Source organism: Rhizophagus irregularis, chromosome 5, assembly GCF_026210795.1.
Source record: "Rhizophagus irregularis chromosome 5, complete sequence".
NCBI lineage: Eukaryota > Fungi > Glomeromycota > Glomeromycetes > Glomerales > Glomeraceae > Rhizophagus > Rhizophagus irregularis.
Window position 1 is genome coordinate 410,899 of NC_089433.1, and position 16,929 is coordinate 427,827.

Sequence of the window (16,929 nt, forward strand, 5' to 3'; positions counted from 1 at the left end):
CTTATTCAATTTATCCTTTTTTAAACTTATCTTCAATTTTTGGTGATTTCATATACGATGAACATGTTTATAGAAATTTTCAAAACTGAATTGAGTTTTTTGAGTTTAAACTATCATACAAATAGTACGAAGTAACTTAGTGGCACCTATTAGTACAATTAAAGAATTATTTGGCGATGTACAAATCAAATCGCTCACTTTCGTGCTAACAATAACTTGTTCCATAATATCGTCGACACGTTTCTTCATTTATTCAGGAACCGACTAGAATATTTTTTTGGAAATTACCCTGAACTCTAACTATGATTAACATTGCACTTTACATGTCATGTATCGTGTCGTATCCATCGAATACTTATTAATTTCTTCGCTTTGGAAAGCAACAAAAATAAATATATTCTGGTTATAAAAACAGCTCAACTAAGAGACCGTGACCCTAAGGTCACAGTTGGCTTATTTCATCATAGGCCTGTTCATGTCTGGTCGGTTGAGGTTGAGGTTGGTTGAGGTTTAGTTTGATTAGCCAGATCCGCTTGCATTTGCCGACCTTTAGCCCAATACTTTTTTAGAGTTTTTAGGGCGAATTTTTTTCACCAATAGGACTGTTATTTTGCATATGATCAAAATTTACAACCGACCGGACATGAACAGACCTCATGTGTATGAAAAAAGTTTACCCATATACTGTACAACAGTACCATACTAAGGGAATACTCAATTTGTCTTACATTGGAAGATTTCTATTCGTAAATAACGTTCCACTGGGGCACAGAATATATGCTCGTCACATGTAATGAGGTAATTGTTAACTACCCCAACGGCACCCAGAAAATTCTTCGAACTCGGCCGGCGTTATGCACTGACACGTGATCGAAGAATTTTTCTGGGTGCTGTTGGGTTATATGTAATTGTTCATTACCACTATACAAATAAGTTTTATGTTTTCGTAGTTAAAACTCCAAGTCGTTTGTTGCAAAGACGCCCAAAAACGAAAAATAAATACCTTTTATATTTCTCATCGCTTAACGGCAGTGTAAACTATAATTTCAACCTCAGATTTCAAATAAACAGCGTTAACAAATATTTTTTCTGCTAATGCAAAGGACCGTTTATCCTTAATTATTCCTTTATTCTCTCTTCTTTTAAAATAAACTCCCAAAAAAACTTGGAACCAGAACAACAATTTACTAGACTTACTGCGCCACAAAGAAAACAGGCCGAAATTTATATCAAAATGGTTTTTTAACGCTACACGGCAGACTAACTCCTCCGTCTTTTTCCCTATCCTAAACGCCATTTTGCAAACACAAACGGATTAACGGAAATTCATAATAGTCGTATCCGGAAGATCATTGCGCCAAAGAACTTAATAGATTATTAAGAGCTATTATTCTCATGATCTTATCCATTCCAAAGATATTATCTCTGGAGGATTCTCATCAATTTATGTCGCAAAATGGAGGAATATGCCAACAATATATGCAATTAAGGAATTTGTCGACAATAAAGAAATGTGCTACAGATAATATTTTTTTTTTATATTACGTAACTATAGTCATATCCTAGGGCCGGTGGCCGGCCCTTACTAAGAGTATGATACTGTATATACATAAATTTTGACACTTATTTGCAGAAACAAAAGTAGGTAAGATATAATTTAATTTTCATTTGAAATAAATAAATAATTTTATTTTATTTCTTTTCATCTAAAATAATTTAATTTATTTTTTTTTTCGTTTTTGATTTAATAATCTTGTAATTGATCTTAAAAGAAGACTTTTTTTTAAAATTTATAAAGAACAAACATTAACAAAAAATTTTTCGTTTCTAACTAAAATAAAATTATTTATTTCACATGATTAAATACTTATTAATATTTTATTTTTTAATAAATCAATTCGTGTAATATATATAATTTTAATAAGTAAATTCAATATATTATAAAAATGCTCCCCATACTTAGTAATCTCCTTCCTTTCCGGGATAGTCAATTAGCATAACAACCAATCACAAGAAAATCACTATTAAAATGAAGATCACCTGATATCGTTAAATATATAGTGCGATTTGTATATAGTGTCAAAAATTATTTATTAACAAGTTAACATTAAACATGGCAGGGAGCTATAGTCATAGTATAATTAGAACTGTAATAATTCTGACTTTTTTTTAATTAAGTTGGTTTATACTACCATACAGTATCATAATTATGATAAATAGTTTTTAAGATTTAAAGAGAATTTCTAAATTTTAACTGGTGGAAAAATTACTGGTAGATCATGTGATTGTGTATTAAATATTCATGTGATTTATTATGATGATGCAATTTCATTTGGCTCGCTTCGCTCGCCGGGCTTTTCTAGCCAAACCATAACTTTCACTTTATTTGCAAAATTTTTGATTATATTTAACATATCTATAAAAAAAAATGAGAAATTACTCTTAACTAGCTATTAACATAATTTTTTTCTCATTTGGTAAAGGATGATCATTTTCGGTTTATTTTGCTTGTTAATCATTTTTGGCTTAGTTATTTCACTTGTTAATCATTTTAAGGTTAATTATCTTGATTGTTGTTTATTTTTTGGTTTAAAAATAAAAAAATATATATATCAGAATATGTGATTAACTTTAAATAACAATACAGAAAGATTGTTTATTACTTGATAAAGCATTTATTTAATATTTACTATCATCATTTTTGGAATTACGGCTCTGGAAAAAAATTTTTCACGATTATATTGTAATAAAACAATTCTACTATCCGATTGCTGATCATTTTTAGTTCTGGAAAATTATGATAACTGAATATCATAATAATAAGACAATGATAATGAAATTTTACCATTTAGTTGTTGTTTATTGTTTTGTTTCAAAATAAAAAATTACTTGATATAACATTTATTTAATTTTATCATCCAATTGTTGAGAAAAAAAAAATTTTATAATAACATTATAATAAACAACAATTTTATTATCTGATTGTTAATCATTTTTAGAATTACTACCCTGAAAAAATTTTCATGATAGCATTATAACTAAAGTTGCCTGCCAAAACTCTACAGGCTATTGTCGAAATGTCGAAACTAAAACCTGTAGAAATGCCGAAATGCCGAAATAGTTTCGACATGTCAAAATTGTCAAAACCTAAAAATATTACGTTTCACGTAATAACTCGGCATCCAATGATCGTAGAAAGATGCACCATAGCTCGTTGGAATCGTCTCATAACGACGAGTCAAATGGTGGTTAGATCGTCTTTCTACGATCACTGGATGCCGAGATATTGAGCGAAACGTCAAAAATCAGCATTTTGTATTTTGCAATACTGCGCCATTTGACGTTTCGCGTAATAACTCGACGTCCAATGATCGTAGAAAGATGCACCATAGCTCGTTTGAATCGTCTCATAACGACGAGTCGAATTGGTGTTAAATCGTCTTTTTACGATCATTGGATGCCGAGATAATAGACGAAACGTCAAACGGCGCAGTAGCGCAAAATACAAAATGCCGATTTTTGACGTTTCGCTCAATATCTCGGCATCCAGTGATCGTAGAAAGACGATCTAACCACCATTCGACTCGTCGTTATGAGACGATTCCAACGAGCTATGGTGCATCTTTCTACGATCATTGGATGCCGAGATATTAAGCGAAACGTCAAAAATCGGCATTTTGTATTTTGCGCTACTGCGCCGTTTGACGTTTCGTCTATTATCTCGGCATCCAGTGATCGTAGAAAGACGATTTAACTACCATTCGACTCGTCGTTATGAGACGATTCCAACGAGCTATGGTGCATCTTTCTACGATCATTGGACGTCGAGTTATTACGTGAAATGTAATATTTTTAGGTTTCGACAATTTTGACATGTCAAAATAGTTTTGACAATTTTGACATGCCGAAACTCCCTAATTTCGGCAGGCAACTTTAATTATAACGATAATGTAATGACGACGATAATGAAAATTTACCATTTGATTATTGTTTATTTTTTTGTTCAAAATAAAAAAAAAATGTATCTATATTTAAATAAGTAATAATACAAACAAATTGTTTATTTACATAATATTAAAATTTGTCATCCGGTTGTTGATCATTTTTGGCTAACAAAAAAATTATTTAGTTTTCACATGATTTGCTAAAAATTTTATCCCATAATTATTAAGCAAGAAAGATCATTCTATATAAGTCCAATATCACCCTATGGGTGGGTGGATGGCGCGTCACGTTATTGTTATGACTTGAAATGATTGACATGTCATGATAGGTTAACGTTAACTTAACGTTAACATAAGATTAGTTTTTGAGTGATTTCCATTTTAAGATGCTGATCCCCCATCTTTGGTATTGATTTGCTGATTATATAAATACATTTCAAATCAAGCTTTTCTATTTTAGTACGATCGGCAACCAACAAATCTTTTAGTGTTTTAATAACTTCCTCCTTAGTCCCTAGGTTTATTTAACAAAAATGGTTAATTCCCATGCAAATATAATCGGATTACTAAATTAGAAGGTAGCAACAATTTATATAACAGATAAACATAAAAGTAAATATCCAGGTATAATTCTTCCATGATTAGATCGCTTAATATTTCGATTCTTGAATTTTCCTGTTTTAAAAGAATCTTTTCATGCGAATCATCGAACATAAAATTATATTTTTGTTAACATGTTAATTTTCTTTAGATGTGGAAAGGTATTCACTTGTTCTGGATTATGCGGACAATGCTATTCAATGGAAGAACCAATTAAGATTTGCAAGAGAGATTACAAATGCGATTTTATGGTTACAGTAAATAAAGAAAATAATATATTCATAGCGTTTAATAAATTTTTAAAAAAAAACCAGTTAATTCATAGGACACAATAAAATTGGCAGATATTGGACATTCATTTGAAAAAGGGAAGGGTTGTAAAAATGCTGAAGTATAGGAAGTAATTCCTTATGTGGATCCTAAAATGCTCGATCAAACAGTTCCATATAAGCTAAACGAGAAATCTGATATATATTGTTTGGGAGTTTTATTCTGGGAGTTGACCAGCTCACTATTCATTAATGATCTTGAAGATAATCATATTGCGCTTGGAGAGGCTGTACGTATAGTATTAACTAATTAAATTAACACGATTTTACAAATACATACAAACAAATGGAATTTCGTATTACTGTTAATATTTTTCAGTTTTCACATTGAATCATTTTCCTTGGGAAATTTATGGATATCAAGTAATAACTTCATTAATTATTAATCCATGAAGTTTGTATTATTTTGAATATTTATTTGGACCAATATCCCCAACATTCTCATCACATTATCAGAAAGAAACGAGTCCTATTTTGTAAAAAAAGAAATAAAAAAAGGTGTTACATTTATTATTAATTAAATTACAAATGATTAATAATACTTACAAGGTTTATATATACAATATCAGATAATAATATTAATATGTTATATTAAACCAAATAAAATTTTTAAAACTACAGTAAAACAATTATAAATCTGAAGCAAAAATATTATTGAAATAAATCTTATGAAATATAGGTTCAAATAAAATAAATCCCATCAAATAAAAAAGTGTGCAATTAAGGAGCAATACTAAGTATACGCCATATTAATAATATCAAGCGCAATAAATTTTGAAAATTATTTTAGATAGATAACTATTATTATGTGAATGTGATTTTATTTGTATATATATTACTTTACTTTATAACGTGGTACCTTTTTAATTTCAAATTTCTTAAATTTAATATCTAATTTCATATATTTTTCAATAAGTATTTTTATATCATTCATATTTTTAATGTAATAAATATCGTCAGGAATATAAATAATCAGTGAAAGTGATCTTTGTGATACACGATCTTGCCAGTTTATAAAAAATTCCTCTAAATCTTTTAAATCTTCATAAAGGCTATCCATCGACCATACCGGCCATGCAAAAGAATAATCTAAAATTAAGCCATAAAAATATTCTTGTGAATAATTTGCCAAAATGTTGTAGAAGTTAAAGACATAATTACAAGCAAAAGGATATTCAATAATTTCTAAATATTGACAATTACTTAGAATTAGTTTCAATGTTTCTTCTTCTTCCTTCTTAATTTGAATGCGTAAAATTTTAAGATTTGGACAAAATTCAGCTAAAACTAAATTTAATGATCTATTATAGTAATGATATATATAAAACTCTGTTAGATTTTTTCCATTAATTTCCAAAAAGTTAATTAGCATTTCAACATCAGAAAAATTATTTTTATATATAATCTTCAGAATCTTCAATTGTGAAAAATAAGTATCCTGCAATTGATAAAATATATGATTAGCACTACATTCTTGATATAAAATGAGTTCTTGTAAATTTTTGAACATAGCTATAAATGGAAAGGATATTTTACAATTCTTTAATGTTAACTTTGTTAATGTTAAAGAATGCTTAGTTAATGAACAGATGAAAAAATATTGAAGATTTGCAATTTTAAAATTATTCTGTGAAAAAATCAAATCCAATAATCCATTTGAAATCTCAGACTTAAAATTTATAGTTAATGATTGCAGATTATGAGATACTTGAGAAATAAATTCAGAAAAAATATCTGAATCACATTTAAATTCTACAAGGTTAGCTAAATGAAAATGAATTATTGCTAAAGATAATACATCAATATCTTTTGATTGTGATTGTGATTGTGATTGTGATTCGTTACACTTCAAAACTTTTAATGATGAAATTTGATTCATAATCATTTTTAATTTGTAATAACAAATTTCGTATGTCTTCTGAAATAATTGATTGTTGATTTTTAAGTGCAAGTATAATCATGTCATCAATTTTATAAACTGAGATAACTTTGCAAAATGATGCATAATTAATCAATGGAGGTTTCTGAATTGGAATGGTTATATTAAATCCATTCTATGTAAAATTTTTCTGATTCCTTAGGAAGACAAGCAATTAAAGTATTAATAATTGATAATGATATATATGGCTTTTCACCAAAATCATAAAACTTCCAAACATTTCTCCATAAAATTCTAACTGCAACTTCACAACAAAGATGGTTAACTAATAGACATGAATATAAGGTAATTTTATCATCATATAAATATTCAAATATATAATTAAGGCAATCAGTAGTTAGTTGACGAGGCATTTTATTTTGTTTTTAATTGAGAGGTAAATATGCAAATTGAAAAATTACTATTTCTAGTCATATTAGTATATTTTATAGTAATTTTGATGCAATGTGATGAAGTGAATATAATTTTGAACTCAAAATGATGTCATTAGAATTTTCCTTTTTAAGGATTAACACTGGTAGTTGAGAGATACAATCGTAGATATTACTAATAAATTATAAAAAATATATTCTAAGATTTTATTCAGAAATACGTACATGAACATTCGGTTCTGATTAGGCTTGTTTTCCAGAAAAACTTTTGATTTCAGTTATTTATTTAAATGAGCGAAATTTAAGTTTGGTAACATGTGCTTAAATGGGGAATTGCTCATAATCCAGAATTACAATCTGGCCTTAAAAACTATTTAAATAAAGATTTCACCACTTTGAAGGATATCTTACAATGCATCCCGTTTATTAGATTTTACAATTTAACTTCTAAAGAATTTGCGGGAAAAGTATATCCTTATAAAAAAGTTTTATCTGATGATTTATTATTGAGTTATTTGAATCCTGATAAGGGTGAATCAAAACCTCGTATACCTGAGAAATGTTGATTCAAGAAATATTGATTCTATTATAATTACATCTCAACATGCTGAAAAAATCTCAAAATGGGTCGATAAATAGAAATTACTAATGAGTTAACTTCTCCATATGAGTTCAAATTATTATTTCGTGGATCTCGTGATGGATTTTATCCCAATAAAATTTCATTCTTCATTCTCGCACTGTACAATTGCTAAAGAGAAAGATAGTAGCGAAATTCTTGGAGATACAATCCGATTGGATGGAAATCCGTTAATAGATATGGTAATACTAAAGATAGTTTTATATTTTCTTTTAATAATAAAGAGAGAAATGAGAATTATAATTTAAGTCGTATAATTGATAATCAGTATGCTATAGATAATAGATCTTTTTTTGATCCATCGTTTGGTAACGGAGCCCTTATTATATGGGGATTAGATATTAGTACATTTAGTTATTATTGTAAAGTTTGTAAGAAAGATCGACTAGAGAAACTGAAGTTAGATTTTATGCTGAAGAATATGAAGTATTTCAATTGATGAAAATTTATTCATGAATTTTTATTAAATAATAATAATAAGAAATTTTAATACTTATTTTTTAAAAAATTATGAGCAGATTTCTTTGAAATCCTTCTTTACCTTACCACATTGTAAATTTACTTCAAATCATAATAAAGTTTACCTTATCATGTACAATTCATTTCTCATGATTGGTATAATGGTATAATCATCTCGCACACCAAAATTTAACGTTGCATAATATTAAAAACCTTTTTCACAAATTAGGTAAATCATGGAAATTAATTCTCATTTTCTTTACTAAATTAACAAGAATTATCGATATAAAGAAAAACAGAGAAGAAAGGGAACTTATAAAATGTTGTTATATAAATGTTTTTCGAATATAAAAGAAAAGATATGGATCTTAGATGCAAAGTAGTAGTTAGATTAGAGAAAATAAAGGGATAGCAGGAAAGTAGAAACGGAGTCATAGTTCATAACTCATTATAAAAGGAGAACTTAGATTTAGATAAAGAAATAGAAAAAATATAAAATAAGATTAGAAAATACCAAAAATAGATTAATTACAAATAGCGTAGAATTAAGTACGGTATAAACGGTAAATTATCTTGGGCCATATAAATATAGAACATTGTTTAATATCTTTAATATAGGGTAATAGTTCTTAGAAATGTATTAAATAATAATTATATTTACTGTATATCTAATAATAAAACGTGTTTATAAAAAAAAAAATTAAAAAAAGAGGATTTAATCGAGTACTTTGAAATTTTAATTCGAACATGAATTGATTTTTTTTCTCATTGCAATCATTGTACAGTAAATTAACGAATGTGTGTATAATAATAATGGTTTAATAATTTTTTTTTATTTTTTTAATGATATATATACTAGGTGTAACCCGTCGCATTGCGCCGGGGATGATACTTGCCCATCAAATAAGAAAGTAATAATAACACACTAATATTTTATTTGCCATGCAGTGTGAATAAGTCTAGTTTTTTACTATTGTTATGACTTATGAGGGATTAGTAGGAAATAAATGTAATAAATTACACAATTTACATGATTATAAAATAACAATGAAATTGTGTGCAAGTGTTATACAGTATATGAAATATTATTATTAAATGCAAATTTTATTTATCACATGAAATAAATGTTTCAGTACTGTGAAATTTACAAATTCATTACAAAAACAATTTCATATAAGTAGTTTATTGTTACATTGTTACAAAAAAAATCTTTTTTTTTATCTTAAAAAATTGCATTGTGACATTAAAAAAATACATCCTCTAGAAAAAAAAAATATCACTAATTAATATCTAATTATAACGATCTATTGTTACAAAAAATAAATAAATAAGTATCATTGAGCTTAATACAAAAAAAAAAATGTTATTATTAATAATAAAAAAAGTAATCAGATCCAAACCTAAATGGGGAAATAATGTATTTGGGAAAAAAAATTCGGTTTGAAATAAAAAAAAGCCAAACCGAAAAGGAAAAGGGGAAAAATTATTCTGATTGGAACCGGAAAAATCAAAAAAAATAAAAATTGAAAAAAATTGAAAAAATAAAAATGAAAAAAAAAGTTGTGGGGAGGAACAAAGAGAAAAATCGGGTTGAAAAAAAAACCGAAAAGGAAAAAGAAAAAAAATTTGGGGGAAAAGAAAAAGGATAAAGAAAGAAATTGGTTTAAAAAAAAATAAGTACTAAAAAAAATTCCGAAAAAAAGGACAATAATCCTGTCCAAAAGACCGAAAAAAAAATTCAAAAAAAAAATTAATAATATGGTCTAAAAAAAAGACCGAAAAAATAATATAAAAAAAATCGTCTTAAAAGACCAAAACAATAGGATTATTTAATAATAATAATTTAAATGGGAAAAGAATGAAAAAAAAACAAAAAAGAAAGAAAGAGAAAAAAAAGAAAAATTTTTTAAAAAAGAAAAAAAAAGGAAAAGAAAAAGGTGTTTCGAAAGAGAAAATGGAAAATTTGAAAAAAAAAGAAAGAACCATTTGTAAAAGATAAAGAAATCAAAAAAAAAGGGGGAACCGAAAAAATTTAGATCGGTTAGAAAACGAAAAAATAAAAAAAAAAATTCTGATTAAAATTTCATTAATTAATTTATACAGGTGTTACCACCGATTTATGTCGTTTGGTAGGTTGAAAAATAAGGATCGGTTTATTAGTGGTAAGGTAATATAGCGATATATAACAATCGATAAAGTAAAAGTATATATATACGAATAGTCGATTATAAGCGATAATAAATGATGCGATAAATTAAAGTAAATCACGTGGTGTGTGTATAAAAACAATTAATTATACAGTGTATACGAAAATCAACGATGTATAACAAAAATCAACAAATGGTAATAAATGATAATGATAGTGAACGATAATAAACGATAATAAACAATAATAAACTGTGTAAAAAAAAATATATATAAAATGTATATTAACAATACAGATCAGCGGTTTATTAACAATGAAACAAAATACGATATTACTGCCTCTATCGGCGCTCTGTAATATCCGTATATTATCGGCTGATAATAAAACCTAACTAAACTTTTTCTAAACGTTAGGATTTTGGTACAATTCTGTCTTTCGGACATAATTGTCACCCGGCCAATATCGTTTCCTGGCCAATTGTGGCGATCTGGGCACATTTGTCTATACAGCCACTTATATTCAGCCACTTTATATCGCTAAGCTTCCGCTTTTTATCTAATCCATAAACAACTAAAAACAACTACAGGTAACCTATCTAAAAATAACCAAAAATAACTAAAAGATAAAAATAGAATAAAAAAAAAATAAAATAAATAAAATAAAAATAAAAAAAATATCCCGTGACACAGGCTAATCTAAACGTTAGTCACACAAACACCATTTTTTTAATTATATAGATATGACATTAATCATTCTGTAGTATTATATAATTTCTTCAAGTCACATCAAAAATTGTTTGTATAAAAAAATTTCTGACTTAAATTCTTGGCAATTTCTTCATAGAATAGAACGCGTTACACACCGACACTGGTGGAGCAGTAAATAAACCGAATTCACAATCTTAATAGAAGGCGAAAAAATTTCATACGATGATCTAATCCGAATAAGTAATAAGTTAGTCACAGTCACATGCGTAGGACCCGAGTTATCTCCCAGAGCAAAATGAACTATTTTGGGATAAATTTTGTTTATCTCCCGACACATTACTCTACGCATTTCTTAAATGAGGTAATTATTATTTTTATTTTATAATAATCAATTATTGGATTTATGATTTTTTTTAGGCGAAATCACTTTATCGATGTTAATGATACAGTTTTTATTATGGTATTACGTAAGACCCCGTGAAAAAAGATTATATGTTAATAATAGAATATACGAGCGGTGGAAATTCACACAGTTATTTTAAAAAAAAATTTATAAATATTAAATGGATCACAAAATTAGCTATTTTATGTCAAATTTCAGCTGGGTATATATTATTATTAATATTTCTATCAATCTTATTTATGTGAAATAATATTAAATTATTTAATATTATTTATTCTAGACTTAAGACTATTTATTTATCATGAAAATTTTATACATCGAGATTTTCATAGTGGAAATATATTATCATTAAAAAATAATCACAAAAAGTGGGTAATTGGAGATCTAGAATTATCGCAACCAGCAGATAATTAGTCGAATAATGAAATATATGGAGAAATACCTTATGTTCGCACCAGAAATATTTCAAGGTGGTGTATTTTCGAAAGAGTCTGACATATATAGTCTAGGTATGGTTATGTGGGAATTAACAATAGGCCGTAAACCATTTTTCAATATTGAGTATGATATTGAACTTATTTTTCAAATGATTGATGGGAACGTCATTTACGTTCCTTTTGCTTCTTTTCTTTAGGGAACGTCCTGGATTTCGGCTTGGGCTATAAAGGTAAGTTGGGGAGTATATTTTAATGTTTTTTGTCTTTGGGAACATCATTAACGTTCCTTTTTCTTCTTTTCTTTAGGTAATGCCCTCTTGAACTTGAATTTCGGTTTTGGATTATGAAAGGTAGGTTGGAGTGGGGTCATTTCGGTTTCATTTGGAACGTTACTAACGTTCCTCTACTTTCTTTTCTTTAGGGAATGCCAACCTGGACCTAGATTTTGGCTTAGGCTATAAAAGTTAGTTCGACTTTTGTTGATTTGTCATTGGGAACGTCATCAACGTTCCTTCTTCTTTTTCTCTTAGGGATGCTTTCCTGGACCTGGATTTTGGTTTGGATTTGAATTGTAAAATGGGAAGGAGTATTTTATTTATTTTATTTTATTTTATTTTTTATTTGGGAACTCTAGCCTCTTTTTTTAAAAAAATGGGATCTTTGAAATTATTAGTTTTAGGACTTTACAATAATAATAAAATAATAATATAATAAAATAATAATTTATTATAATAAAATTATACAAATATTAATTTAGATATAAATAATTATCCATAAATACTATTAACTTTAATTGCATTTTTTAAAAAAAATTATTATTGCTGAAAGAAAAATTCCTGCATCAGAAAATAACCTTTCTGATAGTGTGGATGTTGCTGGAATAGCTAAATGAAATTCCTCTCTCCCAAACTTATATTATCACGGAATGCTAATAATAGTTAAGATTTGTCGGTCTGATGATGTATTATTAATTATTGCAGCAGTTGGAACAAAAACCCCGCTGCGCCCTCGGGAATTACAGAAACATGTGATAAAAAAAAGATGTAACATTTCCAAGACAAAAAAAGTGACATTTACCTATTCCAAATATACCTTTCATAGTCCAAGCTAAAATCCCGGTCAGGAAGGTATTCTCTAAAGAAAAAAAGCAAAGGAACTTTAGTGACGTTCCGAAGACAAAAAAAAACAAAAAAACACGCCCCTAACTAACCTACATAGCCCAAGCCCAGGAAGTCATCCCTTAAAAAAATAAGAAGAAAAAGGAACGTTGATGACATTCCAGAGACAAAAACTCCTCTCCCAAACTTACCTTTCATAATCCAAGCTGAAATCAAAGTCCAAGAAGGCGTTCCCTAAAGAAAAAAATAAAAATAAACGTTAATGACATTTTAAAGACAACAAAAAAACGAAAAATCCCACCCAACTTACCTTCACAATCCAGGCTGAAATTCAAGTCCAAGAGGGCGTTCCCTAAAGAACGTTTCAGAGACAAAAAAAAATAAGTTTCCCACCCACTCTACCTTTCATAGCCCAGGCCGAAATCCAGGTCCAAGAAGGTGTCTTCTAAATAAAAGAAGCAGAAGGAGCATTAGTAAGACTCCTTAAACAAAAAAATAATCACCTTTAACTTACCTTTTGCAATTCAGGTCCAGGAAGGCGTCCCTAAAGAAAAGAAGTGAAGAACACGTTTAGTAACATTCCCCAAAGCGAAAGAACAAAGAAATCCGCACTCACCGTTCAAAAACCAAGTTGTCCAAGTTGTCAAAGTCAGTTCTAGGCCAAGGAGAAAGCGTCTCTAAAGAAAAAATATAAATGGAACGTTAGTAACGTCCCAAAACGAAAGAACAACATCAGGAGGTTAAATCATGCGAGTAATAGTGTAGAATCATCAAATATGTATATACTCGAAAATTTACATCTTGAAAAAATCTGTAGATTTACGGATTTGTGTAATGTACACTTAAAAATATAGTCTCGATAATTTTTATTTTAAAAATTCGCATAAATTTTACTTAAATGGATAGTTTTGATAACTCACTTTACTAAAAATATTTGTAAATATACTATTTTGTATAGCTTACACTTAAATATATAGTCTTGATAATTCTTATATTAGAAATTTGTATAAATTTTACTTAAATGGGTAGTTTTGATAACTCACTTTACTAAAAATATTTGTAAATATACTATTTTGTATAACTTACACTTAAATATATAGTCTCGATAATTTTTATATTAGAAATTTTGTATAAATTTTACTTAATGGGTAGTTTTGATAACTCACTTTACTAAAAATATTCGTAAATATACTATTTTGTATAACTTACACTTAAATATATAGTCTCGATAATTTTTATTTTAAAAATTCGCACAAATTTTACTTAAATGGGTAATTTTGATAACTCACTTTACTAAAAATATTCGTAAATATACTATTTTGTATAACTTACGCTTAATATAATTATCATTTTAAAACTTTATTAGTACAATATATAATACTAAATATTTGAACCAAGAAATGATAACATATATACAATTTAGAAAATATTTCTATTCATCAAAAATTCATTTTCTTTATGAAATCTTGGTATAATATGAACACTGTGTGTTATAGAATCTAATGGTACTACATCATAACTTTTTAACATTAATAGCCGAGAACATCCATAAAATCAAAGCAGGATTGGACCTAAAGAGAAACAATGTTACATAAATATTTAATAATAACTGGAAGAAATAACTATATAGTGCAATTATATAATATAAATGATATAATTGTCAGTAATGATATCATAATTATTTAATACAGTACAGTCATTTAATAATAGTACATAGATTAAATATTAAACTGAAATTCATATATATTAATTTGTATCATAATAAAATTAGGATATTGCTAAACATCACCAGTGGTGTTGGTCATCAATATGATGTAATACTGGCCAGTATTTTATTAGATTTTTTAATTCTGGTTGAAAGTACATTATAATGCTGGTACGGTAACTATCACTACCGGTGAACTTTAGCAATCATATTCATAAAATTATTATACAGTATACAAATTAAAATAAGGGCTACACAGAGATGCAAAATGAGGTCAAAATGACGTATAAATATGCTTCAATTAAACTTATTAGTACTTCAATTAAACTTATTAGTAAGCTATTAATAAACTCATGATCATATAAATACAGTAAAGTTATTTTAAATCTTCTTTCCATCCCTATTTAATTCTCTCTTTTTCATTTAATAACCTTTTTTTACAATACAACTATTAAAAATAATCATGGCAGATATGGAAAGATCTAGTAAAAAAAGAGGAAAGGGAAGAAAAACCAATTCAATAACTCAAACTACTCGTGTACCTCTTAGAAGTCTTAGAAGTCAAAGGCAATTTAATGATGGTATTTAAAATTTTTTATTAATGATAATTTCTTTACTGCAAAATAAACAAAGAATTATTAAACTGTGGCTAGTGGAACTAAGTAATAAACTTTCTCACAATTATTGAAAAGTTCGTCAGGATAATCCTGAAAGAAATAGTCAAGATGATCATCAAGAAAGTCTTCAAAACCATGAAATTCACGATCAACAAATTCATGGTAAAATCAATTTTATATATGTAGATATATAATTAATTTGTGTACTATAAAATGCTAATTATTTTTGCATATTAATTTCATTTCTTTAACAACCCCTTAATGAAGTTCCTGATAAAGAAAAGGTTACCAATGAGGAGGAAGAAGATAGTAGTGATGTATCCGAGGAGAATGAATCAGAAACTCCAAGAAAATATAGAAAAAATGATACTGATAATTTAATGCCAAAAGCTAAAAAAACTACTGGTGCGTACTTCCAAAATTTGAATGTATATTTTTAAGATTTACATTTTCCACTTAAATAGAAAGTGAAAAGGAAGAATACTATATAATTCCCATGAAGTTTCTTGAAAAATTAAACAATCAAAATAAAGTTTTATGGAAAAACCAATTGAAACAAGAAAAGAGACTTGAAGATATAAAACAAATACTTTTAAAAATACATCGTGAAGAATCCTTATCACCCGCTTTTTTTAAAGTAAATGTTGTTTTTGGTCCTAGATTTGTAAATATTTTTGACAACATTTGAACTTTTTTTAACAGAAAGGTATTGTAACGATTACTAAAGAAATACAAAAGAAATCCTTATACCCCACTCCAGAATTATTCAAGGAACATTTTGAGGTATATATTGAAAAAGGGTCTAAGGGATATATTAATGATATTGGGAGACATCGTTGGGATTCTCGATTTTACTCTGAATTTATGCCTATCGTAAGTGTTATTTATTTTTAAAGTCTTTAATATAATAATTTTTATGAATATTAATCTTGTTATTTATTTGATAATATACTAGTGTCTCGACAAGATGAAAAATCGTCGAGGTATACTCGCAAAAGAAATAAGAGCTACACTTTTTAAAACATGTAATATTCAAATTAAAACAAATTCGGGTGCGAAAATTACTGATTGGAAAAAAAGTCCTTGTGTTACAGAAGCATACGCGAATTTGTGGAAAGTAGACAATACTGGACTTTTCGTAATTAATGGAATTATTATGAAGGCAATGCCAAAAGAATCCAAGGAAAATTGTTTAACACCTTCAATAATTTCATTTGCTCTTGCCGTCTGTTGCATTGTTTTAAATCCACATAGTGACGAAATAAGATGCACAGAAGACGCCATTAAGCAACGATCATCTATTTTCTTGGTATGTTTATAATTTAAATCTATAGAAATGATGATCGGAATTATCATTAATTTGTTACTTTGGTAGGTATTATTAAATGAAAATACATTTCCAAAAGAAAGTGATATTTCGGAAATTCAGGAAGGATCAAGAGAAATGACTAATTATAATGATAATGTTGAAGAAATTTCTGAAGATGATGATGACGCGAGATTATTTGAGTAGT

General features: G+C 27.5%; 3 protein-coding genes across 3 annotated transcripts; 1 reads left to right on the forward strand and 2 right to left on the reverse strand.

Annotated features, from left to right (window-relative positions):
* Window positions 1-5,708: 5,708 nt before the first annotated feature.
* On the reverse strand, window positions 5,709-6,758 carry OCT59_024659 (uncharacterized protein; the record flags this gene model as incomplete). Its single annotated transcript, XM_066133086.1, has 1 exon — window positions 5,709-6,758. The coding sequence occupies one exon, from the start codon at window positions 6,756-6,758 to the stop codon at window positions 5,709-5,711; it is 1,050 nt and encodes a 349-aa protein (XP_065991586.1).
* Window positions 6,759-6,916: 158 nt separating this feature from the next.
* Window positions 6,917-7,165, reverse strand: OCT59_024660 (uncharacterized protein; the record flags this gene model as incomplete). The annotated part of the gene is made up of 1 exon (XM_066133093.1): window positions 6,917-7,165. The coding sequence occupies one exon, from the start codon at window positions 7,163-7,165 to the stop codon at window positions 6,917-6,919; it is 249 nt and encodes an 82-aa protein (XP_065991587.1).
* An 8,096-nt stretch (window positions 7,166-15,261) lies between these two features.
* OCT59_024661 (uncharacterized protein) lies at window positions 15,262-16,928 on the forward strand (the record flags this gene model as incomplete). The annotated part of the gene is made up of 7 exons (XM_066133103.1): window positions 15,262-15,379; window positions 15,491-15,577; window positions 15,683-15,820; window positions 15,880-16,052; window positions 16,118-16,288; window positions 16,371-16,724; window positions 16,791-16,928. The coding sequence occupies 7 exons, from the start codon at window positions 15,262-15,264 to the stop codon at window positions 16,926-16,928; spliced, it is 1,179 nt and encodes a 392-aa protein (XP_065991588.1).
* Between the last annotated feature and the right edge of the window lies 1 nt (window position 16,929).